Raw genomic sequence first — 27,584 nt, 5'->3', positions numbered from 1 at the left:
CACGACTTTCCTCATAATCTTCTTAGTAACGTTACTTCTAATTGCACCCGGTATAACGTTACGACAGCCGAGTTTCCCGCATGGACCAGGTCACGCCTGTCGTACGATCGTCGTACGCCCGCTGTGTCGTCGTGAATATCTCGTACGATATCCAGCTGCCTTGTACTGTCTTGGATCCATGTCGGTAATTGGTTTTTCTATAGCCTTGTTGAGTTACTATTGCCCTCATTTTTAAATTACCTCCATGAGTGTAACAACCTGAAGCCATACTGCTACTAGCATTCCTCGGGTACCTAGAGGTGCGCTGGCTGAAACCCCCCTCGGAGCGGAGGGACCAGGACCTGCCTGCGGCAGTGACTCACACAGCATGTTGTGTCCTCTTGCCGGTAGCTGTCAGATTTCTAGGAAGAAAGCAAAGATCATGAGAGTTGGTAAAATACTTAATGACCCTTAATTTCCCTTCTTTGGGTGTTCGCTTTCATAATTCTCATGGTCGATTCAAACAGGTGTGCATAGACTGTAATCTGTACAACTTATTGTAAGACACACGTATATACATGTGTTACTGTAACTGTATACGTGTGTGTACTTACTGTAAGCTGTACAGATGACACTTTATATACACCTGTCTGAATCGATCTCTCGACAGTGAGCTATTTCGTTGGCTTTGATCGGTGATCTACTCGGCTTGTCAACCTTCCCACCAGTCTTGAGTGTCGAGATTACAACCGATGAATCATTCGAGTTGTGGTTCCGTCAACTTTGTCTGATGAAAGACGGGGTCAAATCAAAGCACATAATCTTTACGGGAAAACCCTCTTATTTGGGTAAGTGCTAAGATAACAAACTAAAGGTCTGTCGTAACATAGGGCACAGGTGGGAGCGGCTGGGTGAAATTACTATGGAGTCGGTTATCACCGTTATGCCCCCTGCGATCGCTGAGCGACCGTTGTACAGTTGTGCGCTCATATGTGACCCCTGCTTCATAGTTAGAATGTAAGGCACGACTTGAGCGTATGATTTGAAAGATAACAAAACGCGAAAAAAATAGTCGTTCTATATCTATGAAATTCATTGAGCAACCAGGTCGCTCAACGAGCGGCCGAGGCGGTGTAATGTGGGAGGCAAAACTACCCTCTCGAGCTGTCAAAAACATTTGACTCACACAGTTTGTACCGGACGACCCCTGTTCTCAGAATGCTTTCATCTATGTGACGCCTGCTGTCAATTTTCATTTTATCGTACATTGTCGTGACCACGGCTGGTGCATGAATAATCGACAAGAACACGTTCAAATACGGAGGTGAGGGGACTGGAGGTCGTAGTGACGTCACTACCAATATCTTATATCAGCATTCGTCGCCTTTTTCCATGCTCAACTCGACTCATTTTCTCAATCCCTTTCAAAAACGATTTTATTTTACAAAGAGAGACCTTTACAAGAAGGACAATCGTCTTCCCGTTGAAGCCACCAAACTGACATGTTCAAAGACGCCCGATTTCCTTATGTTTGTTGACACAGGTGTTGAGCCAGGTGCTGACGACGTCACATCTAATCACCCTCTGTCCCAGGTCGTCTTTTGTCTGTGGAGCCAGGCTCAGTGTATGCGAACTTCAATTTCATAGGTGTTGGTCAAAGTGATTAGTCTTTCTGGAGTGTCAGGACGATAACTGTTGCTGATGAACTATTGCCAGACACTGTCACCAACCTCAGCTTCTTACAATAAACCTTCAGACAATCTTAGGTTCAAAGCCAACAGATTTCGTGTTGTAGGCAGTTACATTCTCAGCCGTGCAAACTTGTACACCAGATGTCCAGTATCGGTCTCAAGTCTGCCAAGAGAGTCCCATTTCCTTCAACAAGACTATTTGGCTTCAGGGTATCCTGAGATTTACCTAATCGTTTCCTTATATACCTTTAAAATTCCTCCCCTTAATCACGGTAATGATCCTGTCTCGTCTGGCCGGAGTCCCTTAAGGCACCGTGCCCTCCCACTCTTTCCTGTTATTAGCAACGCTGAAGCTAAGTTTCAACGGGAGCGCATACCTGTAGTCTGACTTCAACTTCATGTGAGATATGCACCGTCCTTAGATATTTCCAGTCACCAAATCGGAACCGTGTCGACAGTCCTATATCATCCATTGATAAGGTAACGTTTATTTATCCATACGAGAACTTCTGTATAATAGGTTTTATTGGGCGCTGGTATACTTTGGCAAATTATTTGATCATATGCATGTATGCCACGTATGCATGTATACTAAACAAACCCGTCTACAAGTAATAACCTACCTTGATATGTTTCTGTTTGAAGTGTTTCCAACAGCGAGACAAATCCAGCTGATATCTTCTCATGTCAAATGCGGTGACAAGTAATGATGGATGTGAAAAAATAGATTCTTGCAGTTTTCTTTGATGAAAGCGCAGTCATTGAAATGTTACATTAGCTATCATGCAAAACAGTTGCCTTTACAAATACTATTATTCGTGCGTATAGTTCAAGTAGCAGATGTACGGCAACCCGTCTTATTCCCTTTTCCGATTCTCCATCCCCCGGTGTCCCCAGGCGACGGTGCCCTAATCAATTCTGCTTGACAGCGGGCCCCCTGACGGTCGTACCCCGGAGCAGCTGACACTGCCATCTCACACCGCTCCAACGCCGCGCAGGACTTGGCACCTTCTCATAAGCACACTTTTATAAGGCTCCTTCGTGACCAGTCTCTCACTCAACCCATCGCCTTCACCCTCGCAGTGTGGCCGGTCCACAGGCGAAGTGAACCAATCACAGGTACGTGTCATCGCTGGACTTGGGAATACGTTGTGACTAGCAAAGCTTTGTTTGTTTTCCTATGTTAATCTTTCTCTCCCTATGAGGATCTATGAGAGTTCCCACAAATATGCTTCTCCATTTTCCCTGACTTGGCGCCCGTTCTTTTTCTACCCGCCACAGAAACCCGCCGACAAAATGCTTCCTATATTCGCCATCGTCCTCGTGGCTCTGGTCAGCTCGAGCTGCGGCAGAGTAACCGGTAAGTGAACGCTAAACTGCATCTATGGGGTGTTTATATACAGGGACCCATAGTGTATAAAAGCACTGAATTGGTGTTCACATGGTAGAGATTCGCCTAGGTGAGGAAGTCCATTGTCCATCAGCGTTCGAACGTTCTCCATTTTGTGAAACTTTTATGTGCATTAACCGCAGCACCATACCTAGTTTAGAATGTGGATGATGAAGAAAATTATGAGCCCCCCTTTCTCTGTTTTAAGACCTTTTTAGTAGTTTTCTCCACAAGTCTTGTCTAGACGAATCAGCGGGTATAGAGTCCGTACCTGGCGATCTGGGCCAAACTGTAACCCTCTGCGACAAACCGGTGCTTCTCACGGAATGAAGAAAGAATTCTTTTCTTTGTGTTTAGCCTAGGTAAACTCCCCAAGGACATCAGTCCTTCATCACTCTGCCTCCTGTGGAGTAAGTCTCCATGTTCACATAGATAGAACAAGAGACCAGTCCCGCACAACCGTACATTGTGGGCTTTATCAGAGTATTTGTGATATGTTTGGGACCCTTTCAAACATTATGCAGGAAGACTCATTTGACAAGAATATTGCCATGCCGAAAGAGGTTTGAAAATTCGTGAATATATGCCTCACTATGTTCATGCTTTTTCCCACTATGTTGATGCTATTTCCCACGTTTCCCGCCCTTTGTCTATTGGTTTTCCGAGGCTCGTCTCTTGTCTGGTTGCCAAATGTTACCTACTAAATGGGAAAAGGACGGAATTGTATCCTATTGGCTATAAACAACCTTGAACCCTTCCCATCTGCAATTTCTTCCCGCTGGGAAAATTAAACGGGCATAACCCCGTGCTCTGCCATACCGGCAGCCTGCGGCGGGCGACGACAGAGTCGAGCTGACCCCAGGGTGACATTCACCACTGGGCCTTGGACATGGACGTACTCAATCAGTGAACGGTCCACTGGAGAAGTCACGTGACGTAGCACAGTTAGCTGCAGTACATCTGGAAACAATTGTGTAGGGGGAGATCACCTTCTGTACCCTAATGTGTGACCTGTGACCTTCGGAGGTCCAAAGCAGATCAAACAAAGTGATCTGGAACGACTACGATCATCTCAGAACATGTAAATGTCCCCACGAACGAGGGGGTGGGTGTGGAACACATTTGTGAACTTGAACGTAACAAAATATGACATTTAGAGCTTCAGGCGGTAGATAAGATTAAAAAGTCTACTATTTATATCGTAGTGAAAGGCAGAATATTTACCACCATAACCGATGGGGCATAGTCCATATTCAATGATCAAAAACACTGCTCAATTGAATTTGACGATCAGAAAGAAACTCGGGTCTTTAGTTACAGACATCTGTGCGCAACTTTGACAGTGATAAAAAGACTCTTCCCCGTTGCCTGGCATTTGCGAAAAATCGCGTGAATCACGGGGTTACTTGAAGGGCAAGAGAACACAGGCTCACCGCGACCAAACGTGCCAGGCCCGGTTTGATTGGCCCCCCCAAAAGCGCAATTCTCCTTGGGAGGAATAAGGTTTCATGGGAACTGAAACTCAACTTCCCCTGCGGATGTGAGGTTCTACACAATCGATCACAGGCCCTGCTACCGTGGGTCACTCATCCGTCTTGGAACCATCTATTTCCACTAGAGGCTGGCAACAAATTCCTTAAAATGGATCTTTTTAGGCTTTTTGTGTTTTGTCTTTTCAGTTAATATTTTGCATTATGTACCCATAATTCTAAAGTCTGGGGCACAAAAATCCAACCCAGGTCGCAGCAAAATCACAACGTGGTTGCCGTCTGGTGGACTAGTCTTGTGGTCTAGTCTTACGAAGTCGAGACCAGTTTTATTTTGCGGAGACCAGTTGTAGTTTGTGAATGAGGTGTTCTGGCATTATCTTTAGATTGTTGTCATGCCTGATTGTTGTCAACCTTATATCCAACCATGTACCTTTCGGGCATGCCTGACATGTGTGACTCATGTGTGTGACTGGTTTTGATTTTGGCAAAGTTAACTTATCTCTGCTGGATCTGTTGCACGTGCTCTCTCTCTCTCCCTCTCTCTCTCTCTCTCTCTCTCTCTCTCTCGCTCTCAGGTCAATGAAGAGAAAATCATCTAAAGGGAATAGTACCATTCATACATCCGATATAACCAATGATTAAGAACTGTGCTACTAGTACTTCTGAGATTGGGCCACCCACGTCCAGGGTCTATGGACTTTTACTAGTTTTACGTTTAGCCTTTAGGGCAATCAGTTTTCCCAATGAGCTTTCCATGTTGCTGCAACAGTGCTACTGATCCAAGCAGAGTTTGATGCAGTCGACCAGACCCTGGCGTCGCCCTTGGTATCTCATCCCATGATAATAGAATTGTCGTCTAGACACAATTTCTAGTATTGTATATACTCTCATACTATGTACTCATACTATCTTATGTAGACAAATAAGTGACTTACGACAAGTCGAAATCAAATAGGTCTTGGACTCGTGAAGAAATGACTACGGTTAGGGATACTTTCACAATGCCATTGTTACACAACTTACATATCATTAACCTTATATTATGACATTCCGCTTTACAACTTGCGACCTTGACTTTCTTGTTGACAGAAATCGACTTGCTGGATACGCTTCCTCAAAAGCACGGCTCCCTCCCGCACGGAGTGACGGTCACAAAGGGGCTCACCCCCGACTTTGGATATGCTTACAGCTTCGATGGAAACCGCGTACCCAGGTACTGTGTCTGATCTACACTCACCTCTTTCGCTCAACTTCTCAAGTGTAAGCATGGGCGATAGGCCATCGAGTTTTTGTTGAAATCGCTGTTGCTATCTTTGTACGTATGTACTCAACACACACTGTATACATTAATACCATACTGTGTACTCAGTCCATTAAATCAAATAGTAAACAAGATGCTTAGCTTGAAAGACGCACTGTGTACGCCGAGCTCCGTTTGCTGCGTCGTTCTAAATTTAGATCACGGGATAGTTCACGCAAAGGCCGACGGGAGTAGAACAGTTTCGCAGTTTGCTCGAACGCGTTCGCGAAGCCCTGCTCGAACCGATGAATCGCCTAGAGGGCTAACTTCACTAACTACATATAAATGACTGGGTAGGAAATGCTACCCGGAAAGAGCGTTACCAATAGGGGTGACCAGCAGGAAAAGTGAGTTAGAACCACGGTTCTATGGTGGATCTGGGACTTCTCGGCTTTTACATGAGAATAGTTTTCAACGTGGCTGGTTTGACCAAAGGCGATAGGCCATCGAGTATTTGTTGAAATCAGTATTACATGTACTTTGTCGTACTAAAATCAGACTTTATGAACTCAAACAGTGTGTACTCTTTCCACAGAGATTCCTGAGAATCATACACTGACTTCCACGCACTCAGTGTACTCGGTCCTCTCAAATAGTCCCCAGAATCATACATTGACACACTTTCTCTGAAAGAATTCCGAGAATCATTGACATCACTGTGTACTCAGTCCACTAAAAGATTCCCGAGAATCATACACTACACTATTACACTATAAAACACGCGGTGTGTACTTGGTTCACTGAAACTTTGGCGGGAAATCTGAGTCTCGCGTCTCTCTGATTGGCTAGCAATGATGTAATAGTCTTGTGCAGCAGCGACTCTAGCGGCCAGATATGGTACTGCTAGTAACGCTGTTCCCCGGAAATCGGACTTTACAAAATGTTGCATATCTTCTTTATTATTAGGTGTTGTGTCCCAAGTAATCTCACATAGCTAGTAAGTAACACCCAGATAATAAGTAGTATCGACGCGTTTTATTTCATTGCGGCCTTTCGCCGAAAACAAGGGCTTTTGAAACGGCGTTTCCTACCTATTCATTATTGTTCCTAACACCAAAGCGTTCGGAAGTCGGTGTTCGGCAAACTTCGGGTGATTTCGGCAACTGTTCGATTCTTTGGAATCGGCAGTTCGTGTAACCGCTAAGTGTACGATTCTCGGGAATCTATCCGTGGACCAAGTACACAGTGTGTGTAAATGTACGATTCTCGGGAATCTTTCCGTGGACGAGTACACAGTGTGTGTAAGTGTACGATTCTCGGGAATCTTTTCGTGGACCAAGTACACAGTGTGTGTAAATCAAGGAGGTTATTTGGTGTAAATGTACGATTCTCGGGAATCTTTCCGTGGACCAAGTACACAGTGTGTGTAAGTGTACGATTCTCGGGAATCTTTTCGTGGACCGAGTGCACGGTGTGTGTAAGTGTATGACGATTCTCGGGAATGTTTCAGTGGACCGAGTACAAAGTGTATGTTTAATATAGTTTATGATTCTCGGGAATCCCATGGTGGAACGACTACACACTTTGAGTTCATTAGAGTAGGATTTTTATTACAGCAAACTAATACTGATTTCAACAAAAACTCGATGGCCTACCGCCTATGGTGTAAGCTCTTTATATTTACATCCCAGTGAGGATTTACGCGGGCTTTAAGGATTGGAAAATTATGTAAGACAAAGTTTGAAAGACAATAAAACACACAAAACGGAATGGAATCGTTCTTTCTGAAATTCACTGTGCGATATGTCAAACTGTAGACGCTCAGCGATCACAGCGATAGGAAATGGCTAGATGTTCTCTCCCTTCACGTCTTTCAGCTGACTGCTTCCTAGAAAAATACGTGTCGTGACTGTTGTCCCTCTATGTCAGTTAACCACCTGTTGAATGTGTCCCTTCTCTGTAGCCTGGTGGCAAACCGGACGTACTTCACGCAGCTCCTCAGAGGTGTAGACACCGGAAATGACGTGTTCGTCATGGCCAATGTGAAGATGGCCACCAAAACTACTGGCGTGCTCTTCGGCGTGTACGCCATGGAAGGTCCAAGACAGTACTTTGACGTCGTCTTAAATGGCAAGACAAACAAAGGTAAGATACGATTTACCCTGTTGGATTTTCTAAACAATGTCGTGTATACATGTGCCAAAATGTTTCAAGATAAGACTTTAAGAAATACAATTCATCATTCATTGATTGTAAGATGCAAATTACATCATGACACACGTTCGCATGCTCACACTATAGGTTTCAGTTTTTATCAAGAACAGGTGAGGCTTACAGAATGTATATTCGTCTTACGGGCATTGAACTCCGATGAAGGTGGTCATATGATGTCTAGACATGGGAGGTATCGATCGTTCGTGCCATTGGCTCGCCTTACTCAGAAATGAATTACTCAAGTTGTGACGGTTTCTAATGCCCATTGTCACGATGACTTCAAGACCTCGCTGCAGGATAGATCCTATCAGCTAAGGACCCCAAATTGCTACCTGTGTTGGGTCATCGCAGACATGAAGGTTTCCCTTGCCGCCGGATATAAGAAGCATATGTAGAATATTGGCTGATTAAGTTTACGTACGTTCATCTTGAGCAGGGCTCACCATGAGTTGTATTTGGCACAATGAGGTGTACTCGGCGGGATGTCGTTGATCTCACTACTGTGACTACGGCCATACCGGTTTGATTCTGTGATATGGCATCCTCTGGGCATTCCGAAACTTACACGAGTATGCAAGAAAAAGCAACTTACCTTTATTATCAAAGTTTATTATAGTCACCTAGAGAGGTTGATCATATAACTGAACACGCAGAACATGGCATGCTTTTTCATGCAGACATGCAAGGCAACGTGGCACTGCTCTCAAATTAGTAACTTACAGACGTAAATGTAGTCTTTCACCTCCACGACCCAAGTCAGATACCCAGGGCATTGTAGTGATACACATGGATGATGGAAAAAGAAAACGATTGGAAAATATTATTCCTACAACTACAAGTATCCATTAGTGCTAGTATCTAACATTAGAAGTATTATCCTCCGACATAAATCTGCAATCTACGGGATGTATTAGCTCCTTTCGCAGATTCTTTGTTTGATTTATAATATGACAGAAAATTGATTTGCGTGCGGGTTCTATCTATATAATCAAGGCAGTGTGGCCTGATACTAGTACATAGAAGATAATCATGATTCGATTCAATTCACCGTAGAATCCACAGCCACTGAGAACCGTGCTTGGGGGCCCTCATTTGACATTGAGGTATGAACAGCATGATGTATGATCCCTCCATGCCTGCTTGGTGCGCGTGCTGTCCTAGCGGGACCGTTCGAATTCAACGTAGAGCGTAATCGGTGCATTTTGCGTCGAGCGATATTGGCCCCTTTAATTTAACGTATTACCGAATGTAGGCAGTGTGTGGCGGAAGAGTATACATCCAACTGCAAGTCAATGAACTTCAAACACTGAAGTCATGTCCTACGTCACTTTTTGGCACGATGCTGAACTAATGTGACTGACGGACGGTCATGCAACAGTTTCAAAACTGCTATGATGAAGATGTGTTCTTCTGTGGCCTTCAGACACATACGAGTTTGGATTGATACTTATGGAATAAAAGAAAATAAAGAAAAACTAAAACTTTTATATTGCAAAGGCAAACGTATATGAAGAGAAATTACATTAGACAGCCGATGCCTGGCAGACATTCACCATGATAATCTGTCCGATAGCCGCTTCAAATCTTACAAGTGCCAAGGCCCCGTCCAGCGCAACCTTACCTCGTGTGCCAAGACGGTGTGAGAAAAAGGAGGAGATAGTTGCACAACCTGGTGGTTGAACTACCTGTATCTGATCAGTTTCCCCGTCTGTCCGCCTGTCAGCGGAATTGGTCATGGTCTGCAGAGCCTGCCAGTTGGCAAAGAACCTTTGTGGATGTGCTTCGTCTAGACGACATTTACAGTTGTTCTACATAGACCTATATTTTTGGGCGGTTTGTGGTTGAAACCACACTAGGAAAAGCCCTCACGGTCCAGATTGCGTGACACAAGAATGGTATTTTCCCCCAAACAAGCGTAGCGTGTGACCCTGCCTCAGTGGCCAAGAATTTGAAGAAGAACAAATCCTGAGGACCACTGGTAATTGTTCAAAAGATCTGTAGAGCAAGGGAATATTCCTAGTACAATGTACAATGTGCAATGTACGATGAACCCGATATTCTATATATTCTCCACAACTAGTGGAAGATCATCTATATCTGGCCATTGTGTTCAGTTGAGCTATTGATAAATCTGGTTCGAAATCTCTCTGGTGTATTTGAGATAAACAGGTTCGAAAACCCCTTCTTTCGTAATATCATGACCTTCCCTCTCTCAGACAAGAAAAGCTCTCACACCGGCGAACTCCCTAGCCTGATTTATGCTCAGCAAACTTGGCCTGTCTATGGGTGTACCGTCCTGAACAAGGACCTTTTTGTTCTTCGCTCATCCGAATCCCTTTCATGGAGATTGCCAGGTGTTAGTACTAACGGCTCATCAGTTCCTGATGTTGGACAGAGATAGCCTACTGTTTGTAGAAATTCTGTACAACCAGATAGGTCATCTCAGGTCATCTCGGGACACTGTTCCTCATGGGCGGTCCTGGTTGTGTAAAAGAAACCCCCAATATCCCATGTTCTACCAACCTGGTGAAATTATTTTCGGAAGATGGTTCAAGATCACTTTCTCTACTCAGATAGTGTTAACTTATAAAGCCTGTATTAATTGCGCATACGTGCACTCTGTACGTCCATCTGCCGCAGTGATGAGTGACCAATCTTACATGGTGTGATTCTGAAATCTGTAGTATATATATGTAGGAAGGTTAACTTAGATGCAGAAAACTTTTATGTGCAAACACCGTCGCCGGCTCTGCTCTGATGAAAGAAATCACATGTAACATGAATACATACGGGCAATCACACATTCTGACCCGCCCCCACAACATGACTCCACCCACCCACCATAGATGGATGTGATGAATGTACTCGTGTTTGAGCCCATTATACTCACATCCTCAGTCATAAGCCGTCATCTGGCCATGGAGCTCGAGAAAGATTACCGGGTTCAATCGTTAATTACTACGTGTCCATATCCTTAATCCTACTAATTGTACAAGCCATGCAGGTTCTAATCCGAACCACGCCAGGTCTGCACGTGTTTGCGTGTTCAGAAGTAGAGCAGAACATCTCCAGATTTCACGGTCTCCTCGCCTTCCTTCCCCGGCACTCCCAGGGCCACGCGCCGTGCAGAGATCAGGAGAGGTTCAGAACATGTCGTTGACAGAGAAGCTGCGTGGCAAATTGTTTAAACGTTTTCTCAGCTTTCGAGCCTTGATTGTTGAGCTCTTGGGAGGAACAGCAGTCGAAAGGACACATTCCTCCACAAAAATGCTCATGTGATTTGCGCTAAGAGTTTGATGTCAAAGTTTAGTTGCTTTCAGTGAAACTGTTCAAATAGAGTCGAGAGTGTCACCTCTTCCTCAATAATTTGTAACACACGGTCCTGCTTGCTCCTCTTACTCCTGTAGTTTTATGTTATTTGAATGGGTTCAAAATGTTAATGTGGAAGTAGCCTGCCAGACTATTTTAGGGTCTACACTATAGGAACATGACCCCGAAAAACTTTTGACACAAGAGAACATTTAGAGATTTGAGCCAACTTCAACGACCGAACTTCCATGGAGGTGGCCATGGGTCTTCCATGGAGGTGGGTCTGGCATCCAACTGCCCAGGTACCATCTATTCCCCTTGAGTTAACACTCGCTCTCACAAATACATCTAAACATAGTTTGTCCTGTTTGTCATCAATCTGTAAACTGTAAAACTCCTGTTTTAGTTGAGAGGGTATTATCTTCAAATAGCCTGATTTTGTCTGATGGGAGTGGGAGTAGCCTAGAGTACCATCCTCGTGAGTTTACGTTCGTCCCAAATGAGTCAGTCGGTTGAACTGATGACACGAGAAGGAGAAGAAGATGTCGAAGAGAAAGATAAGTTTGTGTACCCAAGCCAAAAGATCAGGAAAGCATTTTGCATTCATTTACCAGCTTCGCTGATGAAAGTATTAACAGATGTTCCATTTCTTATCCTAAGTGACCGTAAACTTCCTGAGTGGGGAGGAGCGGACGTCCCTCCACCTGGGGAAGACTCCCATTGCTGATAACAAGTGGCACTCCATCCTGGTCCGCATCACTGACGTCCTGCACGACTCCAACACTGTGGAGCTGTACGTGGACTGTATGTTGGACGACAAGGTAAGACATGTGGAGGTGATGTCAATCAAGTTTGGCTCACCGAAGAGCTGTCTTCCACAGTTTGTGACAGACAAGACAAGACACTATATCATGTAACGTACAGTATTTACATTGTACGGGAAATTTTCCTTTTTATATGTACATTGCTTTTTGTCGTTTTCTAAAGCTTCTTCCTTTTCTTCTCCTTCTCCTGTCAAATCTTCAAATGGATTCAAGTTTTTATATTTCAACAATACAAATATATCTTTCCCGATGTTTCTTCTCCTCCTTCTGTAAAATCTTCTTTTTCGATTTATCTTCGTCATTCCTGAAATTTGACAGAAGGGTAGATTGAATCAATTTCCACACCTGCATTTAAAATGATTGGTGTACCAAAACCCACTAACATTTAATACGGGTAGCTAGCCAGCCCATTATTGCACCTTCGTGTAGGAAAGTACTCCGTAAATTTGATATTGCTTAGACCTGGGTGAATTTAATATCGCTGTGGGTAGACCATCTATAGACCATGTAAACGGTGGAGTCATGCGTATTGTCATGTTCCACTGACACCTGTTGTGCCTTAGCCTGGGTACCATCCTTTTTCTACCTGGTCTCCTCACACTCGCTACTTTATAAAAATTATGGTAGCGAGTGTGTAGCCCCTATGTAGAAATAGGATGGTACCCAGTCTAGTTGTGCCTATCTCTGTATGAGTAATGGTGTTACCCCTGTACAGGTGAGGACGAGCGCCCCTGTGCTGGAGTCCCTGGGCGCTGACTACTTGGAGACGGTGGCTGAGCTGAGAGTGGCGCAGAGGGGACCTGGGAAAGGGCAGCTCAAGTTTAAGGTTGGTGAGAAGACATGTCTGTGCTTATCTGTTCAATTTGTCCTTTTTTTTAAGGATGCCACAGGTTAACTCCGGTGAAGTGTTCTTTAACAATGAGGACAAGAAATGATTTATGATGAAACATTCGAAACTGACAGACAGTGTTGCCACGTTTAATCTATCAACCATGCACCTGTCCCGCTTCACAGAAGTGACAAGAGCAATTATCCATAATACACAGCTGCCACGCTGTTGTTACATAATAGCCATTTCACTTGACATGTATCTTCGCTTTGCTTGCGTCGCATTCCCACGACTTCATGCCCAAACTGAAAACAAGTGTGACAAAAGTCATGGGATGAAACGAGCAATGCCAAGGCCAATGCTCAAACGTGTCATGTTTTCATAAAGCACACTTCCCCAAATCATTGCCACCTGTTGTTTTGTTAGCTCGGGCATATTGGATGTCGTTTCTTACCCGGTGGTCCCGAGGACACAAGGACCAGAACACGTCATTACATTGAAACCTACTGACTCAAACACGATGGTCTCTGGACTCTCTACCCTTAGGCAACAATTAGTCGAATAGAGATTCCGTGTACTTCACAGAAACATGATTTTGTTTTCGTGGTACAGCTTGCCCTGCTGATTGTGCAGCGTATTTCCTTACACTTCTCAAGTCAGCGGTGAAATGTGCAGAAATGTACACGATATTGAGGCTTTTCATTGACGTCATACTATTCATAATTTGAATCCTCCGACGACCATGTTGGCAGGTAATTTAATTAAGCAGTAGCATCTTCGCGTGGTTTACGTGGTTTACAGACGTATGCTGTAAACATGACGCAGATGACGTCAAATGAAAAGCCTGTTATCTTTTTTGAATTTAGAACTCAGTATTTCTCCTGGTACAACTGTGACAGGCAATGTACATCTGTGAATACTTTCAACAAGTTTGCGAATCCCTGTATAACGTTAACAAAGTCATTTGTATAGTTGGGACCACATTCTTCAAACTGCAGCAACGAGCTGTAGTGCGAAGTAGAAGCATTTAGTTCTAAGGAAGATGACAGACGGTCACTAAAACGTCTACTGGTTATCAGTTACAATTTGTACAAAGGACATTGGCATTCACTCAATTTCAGTGTAGTACATGTTATGAAGCCAACTGTGTGAGATGGTTATCAATGGTTATCTGCGACTTTTACGTGTTTGACAGAACTTTGCGATGTATCTGCTCCTGACAGGGTAGCTTGCAGAACCTGCGGCTGATGTTCAACACAGACCTGCTGTCCGTGCTCCAGTTCCAGGACTGCCTGATGCAGGGGGACCACCACGAGGGAAGGGGCTCTACGGCACAGAGAGATGTGATTGGCAATGTCGGTAGGGGGCGCTTGAAAGTTGTATGCAATGATAGCTAGGGACATTCTGTTCCATTATACTAGTAAAAGGCATGTGGTTTATAGACTCTGGTTAATAGTACACATTACTTGTTGCGTGAATGCTTTTGTAAACACGCTTGCGACAAATCGTAGTCATGATTTGCACTTAAATTTTCTTTAATATCTATTCTCTATTTATTCTCTTCCAGTTCCTGGCTCGTTTGGTGAGTACTTTGTTTTTAGTGAAGGCATAGATCTATATTGTGTTCGATGTGCAAAGTTACTATGGTGTATATTATATATATACTATGGTGTATATAGAGCAGATATTTTAATGTATACTAGTTTTCGATTCGTTTCGTGCCAATGCAATTGTTATTGGGATGTTATACGAACATCGACAACAACAACAACAACACATGCTAATAGTGTCGAAACAGTCTGATTTTTGCCTAATGTTATGGGGATAACAGAGCTAATTCAACGTAAGAAATATTTGTTTTCAGGAGCTAGTGAGATGAATTTGTTTGTGACCACCATGAGAGAGCTGACACAGGCTGTCAGACAACTCCAGAGAGACGTCAGAACACAGGTACGTCTTATCTTTTTTTTCTCCAAATCTCAAGACAACTGGGTTGCCCCTTCAACTCATCCTTCTAGCTCTACTTAAAAGACTGGACGAGGAAACACGTTTCTTGACACCCACCCACCCTGTTCAAAGCTAGACGGCATGACAGGATTATCTAGTAGACTAGTCACGAGCGCCTCCCGTTGTCATTCAGCAAACTGCAGTTTCATTGACGTCATACTCTACCCCATGCATCCTGGAAAACAACCTCCTCGCCCCATTATCTATGGCTAGGCTAGGGTTGATACCAGACACAAACGTAAAAGTACTGCACTACTCTACGGGTGAAATGGTGAAGTGAGAAGATGGTACATATAACGTTCTCTGCATTTGGGAAAGATCATGGTAGTTTAGTATGCACGCGTCTTCCAGTGGACTAGCCGCTTGTTGAAGTGATTGCACAAAGGTGAGGTCCAAGGGCTATTGGCAAGCAGATGGGCGCCGCCCTATATACCATCTGGTGCGGAAAGGACTAACTATCTAATTGCACTGTTTCTCTTGATGTGCAGGCCCGTGAGACGGCAGGGTTGAGGACTGTTATGGAGAACTGTGACGCCTGCGGAGGTAACGGTCTGGTTAATTATCATCTGTTTTTTATCATCTGTTTTATTATCACATCCATTTCAATAAAGGCTGGGACCACCGAGCGACGGACGAGCGATGGACGGGCGAACAAAAAATTGATAGATGGCTCAACGGATTTCATAAGAGCTTTTTACGGCTTATGTTGTTTTCTTGCCTTTTAAGTTAGCGGCTTTGATTTTCTCATGAATATTTCATGAAGGTTTATTTTGAACTATTAATATTATCATCATAGTCATGAATACAAATGCTCATGGGTAGTCGTTTTTATGTATGATAGTTGCCGTGTCTTGTACTGTACTGTATTGTATTGTATTGTATTGTATTTATGAATATCCCAGGTGGGGTTCCCCAGCCCCGTCGGACGTGCAATGACGACCCGTGCTGGGCGGGAGTCTCCTGTACAGACACGCCCACCGGGTTCGAGTGTGGGGACTGTCCCGGGGGTTACCAAGGCAACGGTACACACTGTGCGGATGTGGACGAAGTGAGGACTGTTTCTTTGATGTCTGTCTTTTATCCATCTTCATGCACATAGCCTCGAATATGGTCTATACAAACCAGACGGAGTTTTCTTTTTACTTTTGTGGGTTCGCCGGTAACTAGCTTTCACCCAGTTAGAGAATTGCCTTACCTGAAGGAAACATTTAGGTCATTGTCTGGTTTTTGGTTATTGTTTGGTTGACAGCTAGTTACAGGCTACACCCACAATCTTAGGTTGAGCAGAGCCTCCCCAAGGTATCTTGCAACGGGCAAAGCTCTGCGTAGGAGAATGATCTTATTCTAAACATCTAATTATGCTAGTTAGGTAAACATCTAAGCACTGATGTATGAGATTAGTTGCAGTCATTTATACTTGCCATAAATATTACGACAGAATGATAACCATGCCACCTGTTCCAGTGTCGTCTTGCTACACCCTGTTCCGTGCTGACAACGTGCCAGAACCTGTCCCCAGGGTTCCGCTGTAGGGCTTGTCCTAGGGGGTACACAGGGAACAAGGTAGAGGGGGTGGGTGTGGAGTTCGCACTCAGGAACAGACAGGTACGTGTAGTGGTTCTTTCCAGATCTTCATTTTACACGTCAAGGTTCTTTACAGATCTTTGTGAAAATATCCTTTCTCTATGTAGAGATTCTTTTTGCATCTTTCTGAAACCGTTCTTTCTACTTGTAGAGTTTCTTTCTAGATATTCTTGTTCAGTTTCTTTTGCTGTTAGTAGGGATCTTACGTTGTCACGTATTTTACCCGTGTGTCGCAAGTAGGTGTGACCGCAGGGGAAAATTGGCGAAAAAATCGCAAAGATACCGCAATAATTTTTCACCATCAGGCGCAGCCCAGTGTGATAACCGCTTTACCGAGCAACGGTTATTGCATTTCTATTGAATGTTCATTTGTGAATATATAAATCTTAAACTATGCTGTTGTTTCTAGAAACTCTAATGAACCCATCTATTTCAGGTGTGTCGGGACCTCAACGAATGTAACGACGGCAACAACGGTGGCTGTGTGCCTAACTCTGTCTGCACGAACACTATGGTGGGTAAAATACAACTTGGTTTAAACTAGTCGACAAAACGTTATTGCCTCTGAATATGCTCTAGTGAAGTCACTCTAGACTACACGACAAATATCTGCAAAGATTTCTAAGAGTGCCGTAAGAAATTCAATGTAGATTGCCATGATTATAGAATTTGTCATGTATTATCATGTAGCTGCATATAGAAGCTGATTACTTTCATGTTATGCCGCATGGATGACCTAGTCTCCATAGCAGGCTCTCTAGGCCCTTTTCGTTTTTTGTTTGTCTTGTTTTTGTTGTTACTCATAATACACTTTTGCTGGCCATTTCTCTTTGTACTGGTCATTTGTGCTGCCGGGGTGACACTTGGATTTGTGTGACCCTTGGTTCTATGATTTAGATATGGTGCATGATGTAAAAATGTGATTAATCGCTCATCGTTCAAAACCTCTAGCGCAAAGGACGTGTTACTGATACAAACCTGTCCAATTTTCATGATCATTCCTACATGTTATGTTTTGCCGCCAGGGTTCGTTCCGGTGCGGGCCGTGCTTGACGGGGTACGTGGGGAACCAGACGGTCGGGTGCCGGCCGGGCAGGCGGTGCTCGGACGGAGGTACGAACCCGTGCGACGAGAACGCCAACTGCAAGGTCACCAAGCCGGGACAATACAAGTGTGAGGTTAGAAAACTACTGATTGAAACTTCACTTTGATAACCTAGGATTGTATGCAATCAATACCACTCAGGGAACTTCTGAGCGCAAAAATCTGGTCTTTGTGGACAGATACTCATAAAGGACAGGATTCGTAATGTTGGTGTCAGTGGGGAAAATTCCTAAGAAACCACCAACAAGCGGCCAGTGGTCTTTATGTAGAGGTGGTCTGTTGTATAGGTTTGACTACACATATTACATACATGTTCTAACATGCTCTGTGACATATTGGAAAATACGCCATTGACTCTTCAGCGCACGGCCTGGGTCTGCAAGGTTGCTTCGATGGCTCTTGGTCCAAATGTTGACATTTTATCCCCTCTCCTGCAAGCCGTGCGAGTCGCGTTGATGTGCCGTGTGACAATAACGAAAAGGTTACCTAGCTAGTTCCTACATAGATATCGCTTCGAATCAATTGTAAGAGCCCATACAGACTACTAGTATATTTGGCAAATGAGAACAACACTTACCCTTCTCCATTTATTGTATCAAAGTGCAAAGTGGGCTGGGGCGGAAACGGCTTCCTGTGCGGCCCGGACACTGATATTGACGGCTATCCAGATGAAGCTCTCCCATGTTCTGATCCTAAGTGCCGACCGGTAAGTACTTTAACGTAAGGTTCTAAAGGTTCTATGTATACACCCTAAATGTACCCACTTTACCTTATGCTGGAAGGAAACCTCCTTCATATCATTTTTCCTTTCAAAACCGTGCAATTTCGTTGGAAATGGATGCAAATCGCCTTATAGAACAAGAAACTCTAAAACAATTCTAATGCCTGTTCTCTGTTTGGTCAGGATAACTGTGTTCTGATGCCGAACTCTGTAACAACTCCAATGTTTGTTCTCTGTTGGTCAGGATAACTGTGTTCTGGTGCCGAACTCTGTAACAACTGTAATGTCTGCTCTCTGTTGGCCAGGAGAACTGTGTTCTGATGCCGAACTCTGTAACAACTCTAATGTAGATGTTCTCTGTTGGTCAGAATAAAATAGTTCTGGTACCGAACTCTAATGTCTGTTCTCTGTTGGTCAGGATAACTGTGTTCTGATGCCGAACTCTGTAACAACTCTAATGTCTGTTCTCTGTTGGTCAGGATAACTGTGTTCTGATGCCGAACTCTGTAACAACTCTAATGTCTGTTCTCTGTTGGTCAGGATAACTGTGTTCTGATGCCGAACTCTTTAACAACTCTAATGTCTGTTCTCTGTTGGTCAGGATAACTGTGTTCTGGTGCCGAACTCTGTAACAACTCCAATGTCTGTTCTCTGTTGGTCAGGATAACTGTGTTCTGGTGCCGAACTCTGGCCAGGAGGACGCTGATGGAGACAGGATCGGAGACGCGTGTGACGATGATGCCGATGGTGACGGCGTGCCCAACATGGAGGTCAGCCCGACTTACCATAAACAGCACGACAGATGTACCTCGAAATTGGGCTTTGTTGTGTGCATTGATACGGCCAAATTCGTCCTATTATTTTGCAGTCGTGGGACGTTCAAGTAGTTTGTGACAGCAATATAAGAATCTAAGACAGCATTTTTTGTTACAAGGTGGCTAAATTTGCACTGCACACACACGATTATCCTAAGAATACTTTTGATTTGGGAACGTAAGACAACCGAATGTGATCGGGTCCATAGAGAGCCTTCACAAATTCTTCTGCAATCCACGAATTATCATGGGTGAGCACTAATTGATGAACATATTCGGTAAATATACCTTGCTCAAATGGTATGTGTTGTTAATTATAAGGGTTGTCAAAGAAATGTAAATGTGAGGTTCGTCTTCTGAAATAAGAATTCGAAGTCTCAGAGACAAGTCGTTCTAGCCGCATACAGTCAACTGATACCCAGTATTTTCCAAATTCACAGGACAACTGTCCGTTGAAGCCGAATACTGGGCAGCAGAACTCGGACACGGACTCAGATGGAGACGCCTGTGATAACTGTCCCAATGTCCCTAACCCCAGCCAGCTGGACACAGACAGGAATGGCGTGGGCGACGCTTGCGATAACGACATTGATGGCGATAGTAAGTCGATATTTCATGCACCAGAATGATGACTGTTACTTCGGCTAGATGAATTGTAGTTTCTTGGACAGAAAAGACGTTTGCTCACAGCAAATCAGAGATCGACTTTTCTACTTGATGTAAAGACCTAGAAATTATGAAAGTATGCCGTTCATGGAATACAGAGACAGAGCTAAACCCCCTGTAACACATAACCGACCATCGCCTCCGAACCATCCCCATTCCCCAACAGTTTGCAGACCATGGTTGGGAGTCGACTGGGAGGCTATGTTGGGCAATGAGAGGTTTGCTACTGGTCAGCTGTATCATTCGAACGTTTCAAATTAAAACGTTAAAAACATTCGGCAGTGGTTAGGTGTGGACAATAGGTCATGATCGACTTCGTGTGACATTGGCTTGAGCTTTCATGTCTCATTTCTCTTGAGGTATTCCCAACCTGTTGGACAACTGTCCAAAGATCCCGAACCAGAGGCAGGTGGACCGGGATGGGGACGGGGTCGGTGACGAGTGTGATAGCTGTCCGGACAACAGTAACCCAACACAGGCGAGTTGTTGGCTTATCTTATGGACATGTATCTCATTTTGGGACTGATTGACATAACAGGTGACTATCATCACCTTTTCAAGATGTCGATCCGAAGAACAGAGTCTTATGTTTGATCTAGTGAAGTCGGGATCGGCCCCAACTCTTTTGGATAAGTGTCTTTTCTCAAACACGAGTCATTCAGCTTTACGTCAAATTCCAGAGGACGTCTCTAACCGAAGCTACATGAAGGTACTGATGTACGCCTGAGTTAAGTGAGTAAGTGAGTGTAATGACTTTCCAAATGGTACAACTTTGGGCACTGTCAAGGATTGGAACCCAGAACCTTAATCAACAACCCTAAGCCTACACATTTTATGTCCAATAAAATTCTTTTCTCGTCTCTTCACAGAATGACAGTGACGACGACTTGGTAGGAGACACGTGTGATACGAATGAAGACCAGTAAGCTGCAACTTGCTACTCAAAAAAGTGGAATTTTCAACCTAGAAGCACTGTGCTCCCAACCCCCAAAATTGGGCGTACCAGCAATTCACAACATTCACAACAGTTACTACTTTATTCCGCAGACCTAAACCGTGTACCTGAACCCATAGTCAGACATGACTGTTGTCAAATGTTAAAAATGTATTTTTGAAAAGGTTAACAGTTGAAATGACCGTTAATTCAACTTGCAACATACGAAATTAGTAAATTTGATGTTGATGTAAATTTAAAGGCAAAAAGTACAAAATTACTTAACATGCCTTCCTTCTTGCAAGACGAATGGAAGATTACCTCTTGGATAGAATGCATCTAAAAGCTGAGGTCATTCTTAAAGTATCAAATCGTTAAAATATCGTATACAGTTGACTGTTGATCTGTGCAGTCCATGGTTTAGGCACGAACAAGTATTGATAAGAGCACTGTGCTCCAATGATTTTTTTTATAAGGCGCACCAGCTAATTTTAAGAGCCTATGAACCTAAAACGGTAGCACTCTGGACGGCTGATCACATATATGTTCGAAAATGATTATGAGCAAACAGATTTCTCTACAGTCACTTTTAAAATGTTTCCAACGACATATGAATTTATTCAATTTTGATATTTTTTTTAAATTTTGAACTATTGTGACTTGGATATTGACTTATTCAAAATAATGCAAGTAATTTAAAGATTCTTTAAAGCCCCTCTTGCATGTAGTGGAATGCACAGAAAGCGCATCTAAAAATGAACCAGTGCTTTGTTTAGGATGTATTGCCGTTACTTTGGATGTGGACTATGAATTTTGTTTGCACCTACTAGGGACGGTGATGGCTACCAGGACAGTTCAGACAACTGTCCAACAGTTCCCAACAGTGACCAACTAGATACAGATGTCGACGGCATAGGTAAGCTTATAAGACGATGGTAATAAGAAGACCCCTAAGCTTTTAGATCGCTTAAGTACGGATTCAGTGCGATGTCGATAAGCAACTGATACGCTCGCGGTGTCAACCTGCTGTTGTCGCCTACTCATGTAGCATTGAAGTGGCCTTTGGGTCTTGCTACGTGCTGAACTTTCTTACTTGCTTTGAGGCAGTTGTGGACATTGTGGCACTGAATTCAAGTTAGTATATTATTGTTACTAACTTGTCGACTGTTGAGTACGTAGCTCGGTGCCTCTGGCCTTGCACAGAGCAAACTTGTCAAAAGTCTGGTATCATGTCAACAATTTGACCAACAATGTGGTTTGGTTGAGTACTTGTCCGCTCTGGTTTAACACAAGCTGTGTTTTTTTTCCAGGCGACCAGTGTGACGATGACGACGACAACGACGGCGTTACTGACACCAACGACAACTGCCGCCTGGTGGTGAACCCGACACAGCTCGACACCAACGGTAGGTTTTAGGGAGTTTACATATATGCAAGTGTTTCTGACTTCAAGAGCTTGATTTGTCAAATTTCTTGTCGCTCAGCGGTCACTCAGTGGTCGCTCCTCACCCATGGCCTCTGGTGAAATGGTCGTGTAATCAAACAGTGAGGCATCGCATGGAAGGTACCAGTTAGTTTAAATAACTTTTACCAGTGTAGTTGGTAGGCGACTTGTGCCGGCTGCTTTCTAGGGAATGGAAGAGGTGACATCTGCGAGGATGACTATGATGACGATGACCAGGTGGACTGGATAGACGTATGTCCTGAGAACGCCAACATCCAGCGGACTGATTTCCGAGAGTTCCAGACAGTAGTGCTGGACCCGGAGGGAGAGGCTCAGATCGACCCCAACTGGGTCATTCTTAACGAGGTAAAACGTCATGTTGTGTTCAGTTGGTTCACTAGTTAATACGTGAGTCTCTCTTTACAGGCAACTTGGTCGGCGATGCCTGCGAAGACGATTTCGATAACGATAACGTGGTGAATTGGATTGACGTCTGTCCAGAAAACGCGGCCATTCAGAAGACAGACTTCCGCGCCTTCCAGACAGTTGTCCTTGATCCCGAAGGAGAAGCCCAGATAGACCCCAACTGGGTTGTTCTGAACGAGGTTAGTCTGCGTCTTACTGTAACATGGCTTGCTTTTGCTCGTATTATAGTACTATAACTGCTGCATTGAATACCGTCCCTAATTTTTATGTGCCGTCTATGGCAATATGTAAATTGCACCCCCAAAAAAGAACTATCAGACATGTGATCACTGTTGGTGTTATAGATTGCTCTATGGTTACAGGTTTGTATGACGTTGGGGGACCGCATGATTGTGAATCATCAGACATTCAAGTTCGTTTAGAGACAATCATGGGGTTGACTGCTAACGCCGTAAGACACACGACGTTGCAATAAGTGCCATCATGACGGAGACAGTTAAAATCAAATACAACCAGAGGCCTTTAGTTGTAGACTTTTCCTGGCTAACAGTGAAATTTAAAAAAATTCACACCCAAATTTTCAGAGTTTGAAAAGGTCGAATGTACTGCTAGACTCATGTGTAAATTTAGGCGGTAAGTTTCAAAGAAAAACGACGCAGAGGGTGGCTATGTAAATGCTGTGAGAGGAGCGGACAACTGTCATCTCCAGAGAGGTAACAGCGTTTTTTTTGTACAACCCCATGCAATATGACGCTCTCATTGCCTTTAAAGTCAACACAAAAAACACCTATGCAATCACACGTGCAATAAGTTAATCTAACGGCTGAAAGCTCACAACAGCGCTGTCACTAACATCAACCAAACAGTGACAGCAGTCATTGGTTGGTCGTTGGGAGGAAATACGGAGGCCGATCAAGAGTGAGCTGGGCTTTGTCATTCTCATCATCTTCTCTCTGGAAAAAGTTGCTATGTTAAGTTCGGGGGTCAATACGTCATTTCCTGGTATTCGCTCTCAAATATTTCTCGTCATGACTTGAGATATGCCAAAGGAGGAGCCACTGGCTGTGTTATCTGCTGAACAAAAGATGCTACATTAAGCACAGTGACGTGGAACGACAGCCAGACGGCACTCACGGTACAGAGGGTCGGCAGTGATACTGAGATGTTGAGGACACAGGCTTGCCTGCTGTATGTTAACAGAGGTCTACACTTCTCGATTAACGCAGCTGTTCCCCGATGTGTACAGCACTGCAAAGCATTCAACAGCAGCTGCTTGGAGACGCCAACTTCATATTTGAACATCAACTGTCTCATTCGCCTTATCTATCCACACCTACAAGGTGGTCGATGACGCCATTGGCTTTGGTTTTCATACATGTATCAGAATCTGTACTTGCGTATGTTGTTACTTTCTGCTGTTGTCATTGTTGGGTGCTCACAACTGTATGTTATTTGCCATTGTCTTGCCTACCAGGGACGTGAAATCGTGCAGACAATGAACAGTGACCCAGGTCTCGCCGTCGGTGAGTAGCTTCACCATATCACAAACTATTACCATATGCCTAAAGGTATACCATAACGTTATCATTTAGGTCCCGTTGTATAGATAATTATACACTTCTTGTAGTGAGTTTAAAGGAATTGTAAATGATGCAGCTGCCTTACTACGTTGGACATCTGATGACAGAAGACAGCGGATAGTGCCGTCTTCAATACTTATCCAGTTGCTTGAGCAACTTTTGTGTTGAGCATCCACCTTACATTTTTTTGTCTGTGTTTCAGGCTTCACAGGGTTTAACGGCGTGGATTTCAGTGGAACCTTCTACGTCAACACAGAAACTGATGACGACTACGCAGGCTTCATCTTTTCGTACCAAGACAGTGGCAGTTTCTATGTCGTCATGTGGAAACAGAAGGAGCAGACCTACTGGCAGGCCACGCCTTTCCGAGCCGTGGCGGAACCCGGGCTGCAGCTTAAGGTTCATGTCACAAACGTTGTCAAGTCTCTGCTATATAGATCCTTATATGTTATACTGGTGTCTTCCAAAAACTTCATTCAAAATATTCAGAGCACGCTCAACTTCGATGCATATCAACTTCATGAAGCACCAGATCTCATGTAAGCAAATTGTTATACAGCTTCACAATGTGTTCCTATTAAGGCCCTCTTTCTTGAAAACAGCGATCGTTGAACTATCGATTTTCTAATCTGAATATGATGTACGATGTCAAAGTAAGATCTAAAAAACAACAAAGCATTCAAAAGTAAAACTTTCTTTATCTATGAAATTTACTGAGTGACCTGTCAGATGTTTGCTTGCCCAGCGGTCACAGCCTTTAGTGGAAAGTGGAGGGAGCTCCATGGAACATTTTATACTCCACTTTACTCTGCTCACTTTTCATAACAGGCCGTGAAGTCCAACACCGGTCCCGGGGAGATGTTGCGAAACGCGCTGTGGAACACAGGAGACACAGAGTCTCAGGTGAGTGCCTTAAGCCCCTGTCTCACATTTAGGAGACCATCCCCAACTAAGGTCGGCGTTGAACAGGGAGTGACCTGGAATCCATCCTTTCTAGATTCAGGTCTCCTTTCATCGCAAAGCTCATATTGCCGGTTCCAAGCAGAATAGGACTTTCCTGACTTTGATTCATCAAAATTTATATTCAATTGACGTAGCCGAGAATGCCGACCAATCCCCAACCACAAATGACCTTGCTGTCGACTGACTGCCGACCATGGTCTGGAGAAGGTTGAGTGGACATGATCCGTCATGTGTGACAGGGTTGTTAAGTATTCTGCAAGATTGCAAGCCCTGATTTTTTATTCATTGCTGACTTAACGTTGTAAATATGCAAAATGATACATCAATGGAATTCTGTGGATCTGCAGGTGAAACTTCTGTGGAAGGATCCCAGGAATGTTGGATGGAAGGACAAGGCGTCTTACCGGTGGCAACTTGAACACAGGCCCAGCGTTGGGTACATCAGGTATGTAGACGCCAAAGTTGTCCGGGACTTTAACATCATTCCGGTAGGTTGTATGATCATGTGGAAAATGTTCATGGACAAATTGTAAACACACTTGCGTGACACATTTGATGACCTCTTGTTGATGATTGTCATCAGGGTTCGACTGTACGAGGGACAGAATTTGGTGGCTGACTCGGGAACGATCATTGACACAACGATGAGAGGCGGTCGACTGGGTGTCTTCTGCTTTTCACAGGAACAAATCATTTGGTCTGACCTCACCTACACGTGTAACGGTACGTCCCTTTCACTACGTTTATAGCGATGATGTCAAAATTGCCCACAAGATCAGCGAGGTATTCAGAAAACCTGCTAATTCTTTTCTAGTTAGCCTCGTCGTTGCAGGTCTACATTTGTCATTCAGACTCTCATAATTGTATATCACAGTACGTTTTCTTGGTAGATTTTGCATTTTCGGCTTTTCCGTTTTCACTATTGAGCTGTCTGAAATCGTAGTACATATGTTACTTCCAAACGTCTATTACGAGTACAACTTACAATGTATTGTGACACATTTCATGCCATATTCCCTGATTGTGAAGTTGTCGTTTTTCTTTCCTACCACTGAATGACTGAATGGGAGAGTTTAATTGCTTGTATTCTCTAACGTAACTTTCTTTTGACAGACACACTTCCTGATGCGTTCACGACTGGCCAGAGTTATGGCAGAGGTTACTACTAATCTGCATCATCCCTAGACCCAAACACAACATGATCCAACCATCGTCTTCACGGGCTTCAATATCGACTCGGTTTTCTGTTTCTGACGGATCTTCTCATGTAACATGACAGGTTGATGTAGCACAGTCAGTAAGTGTCGGTGAGGTTTAGCTGCAGGAGATGTCCTGACTCTGCTATGGACATCCGAGAAATTGATTTTGACGTGACAGGCAGCTCATATTGGGTTATGGTTCTTAGTCGAGAAAACAAACTAACCATTGCGTAAGGATATACGTTCTATTTATGGTAATAGTCTTTATAGATGTAAGAATTTGATGTATGACCATGGTATCCGATACTATGGGTATATGGGATTCATTGATAAAACTCATTTTATACTTTTCTTTATTAGTTCCAAATGTTAGAAAACTACTTGTTCGTTTGTAAGATTTATGCTTTTGATATATCTTTAATTTTATGTTCCAGTCATCAGTATCAATTTTAGTAATGAAATGATAACAATGGCACAGGCATGATATTCCATATTATTTGTTGAGGTAACACATCATAATTTAGTAATGCTGTAATTCCTTCAATACCTATGATTTTTCGCTTGTAACCAGTTCATTTTGCATCGATGTCTTAGATAACCTATACTATCATACCGCCATTGAGTGACCATCTATAACATAATCTCTTTGTCTAACACTTCTGACACATTGCTATACAAGGCCTATGGCTTCATCATTTGAACTGTATAGTATGTGATGTGTGCATAAATGATATGTAATAAATGAAAATGTTTGAAATGATTGTCATGGTTTTTAGTTTGAGTGGTTTGGGAATTGGGACTAAACATAACATGTCAATGGGTTACTTCGTCATGCTCTTGCAAAAATTAATTCACATCCACGTGATTGATACTTCGATGTGACCGCATAAATTATTGGCGGGCTAGTCACCGTTTCTATGCAGTCGTTCTCAGCTGCGACATAACGTCTGTAGCGTGTTCTCCCAGGCAGAAAGGCATCGGCTGAAATACAACATGACTGGAACCAGGAGCTCAGGCTGCTACCAGTTGAGCTACAGGGACATTCCTCGCGAGAGCATTGTGCATATTTATGCGCTGCACAGGTGTCGGTATCAACATTGCCCACTGACTACTGTTGTAAACATTACACTATTTCTCGCTTATCCTGTGTGCCCCGTAGTAAACATGTCGACAGC

The 27,584-nt window shown here is 43.7% G+C and overlaps 1 protein-coding gene across 2 annotated transcripts; it reads left to right on the top strand.

The window, feature by feature from the left end:
• Positions 1 to 2,011: 2,011 nt before the first annotated feature.
• Positions 2,012 to 27,169, top strand: LOC118406912 (cartilage oligomeric matrix protein-like). Of its 2 annotated transcripts, none has more exons than XM_035807323.1 (29): positions 2,012 to 2,150; positions 2,568 to 2,789; positions 2,952 to 3,030; positions 5,640 to 5,763; positions 7,754 to 7,935; positions 11,974 to 12,134; positions 12,853 to 12,963; positions 14,190 to 14,325; positions 14,534 to 14,548; positions 14,831 to 14,916; positions 15,462 to 15,516; positions 15,876 to 16,021; positions 16,438 to 16,578; positions 16,994 to 17,071; positions 17,583 to 17,735; positions 18,263 to 18,367; positions 19,045 to 19,152; positions 19,638 to 19,797; positions 20,223 to 20,341; positions 20,733 to 20,785; positions 21,628 to 21,713; positions 22,108 to 22,203; positions 22,429 to 22,607; positions 24,142 to 24,190; positions 24,450 to 24,646; positions 25,076 to 25,150; positions 25,558 to 25,655; positions 25,794 to 25,933; positions 26,324 to 27,169. In XM_035807323.1, exons 3-29 carry the CDS (start codon positions 2,967 to 2,969, stop codon positions 26,377 to 26,379), a joined length of 2,973 nt encoding a protein of 990 aa, XP_035663216.1. In that variant the 5' UTR covers positions 2,012 to 2,150; positions 2,568 to 2,789; positions 2,952 to 2,966; the 3' UTR covers positions 26,380 to 27,169. The 2 variants fall into 2 exon arrangements, with proteins under 2 accessions (XP_035663216.1, XP_035663207.1); XM_035807314.1 differs by lacking the exon at positions 22,429 to 22,607 and adding an exon at positions 22,668 to 22,846 and having other exon boundaries at positions 2,015 to 2,150.
• Positions 27,170 to 27,584: the final 415 nt, after the last annotated feature.

The sequence above is a fragment of the Branchiostoma floridae genome, chromosome 2 (genome assembly GCF_000003815.2).
Source record: "Branchiostoma floridae strain S238N-H82 chromosome 2, Bfl_VNyyK, whole genome shotgun sequence".
Classification (NCBI taxonomy): Eukaryota; Metazoa; Chordata; class Leptocardii; order Amphioxiformes; family Branchiostomatidae; genus Branchiostoma; species Branchiostoma floridae.
Note: the sequence above shows the minus strand (reverse complement) of the source record. Positions and strands in the feature narration are given on the sequence as shown.

What these genes read in the sequence shown, in the direction of transcription:
- LOC118406912 (XM_035807323.1), top strand. Translation starts at nt 2,967, where the DNA reads ATGCTTCCTATATTCGCCATCGTCCTCGTGGCTCTGGTCAGCTCGAGC. An exon ending in GATGGAAACCGCGTACCCAG is followed by an intron (nt 5,764 to 7,753) that starts GTACTGTGTCTG and finishes CCTTCTCTGTAG; the next exon opens with CCTGGTGGCAAACCGGACGT. An exon ending in CCTCACCTACACGTGTAACG is followed by an intron (nt 25,934 to 26,323) that starts GTACGTCCCTTT and finishes TTCTTTTGACAG; the next exon opens with ACACACTTCCTGATGCGTTC.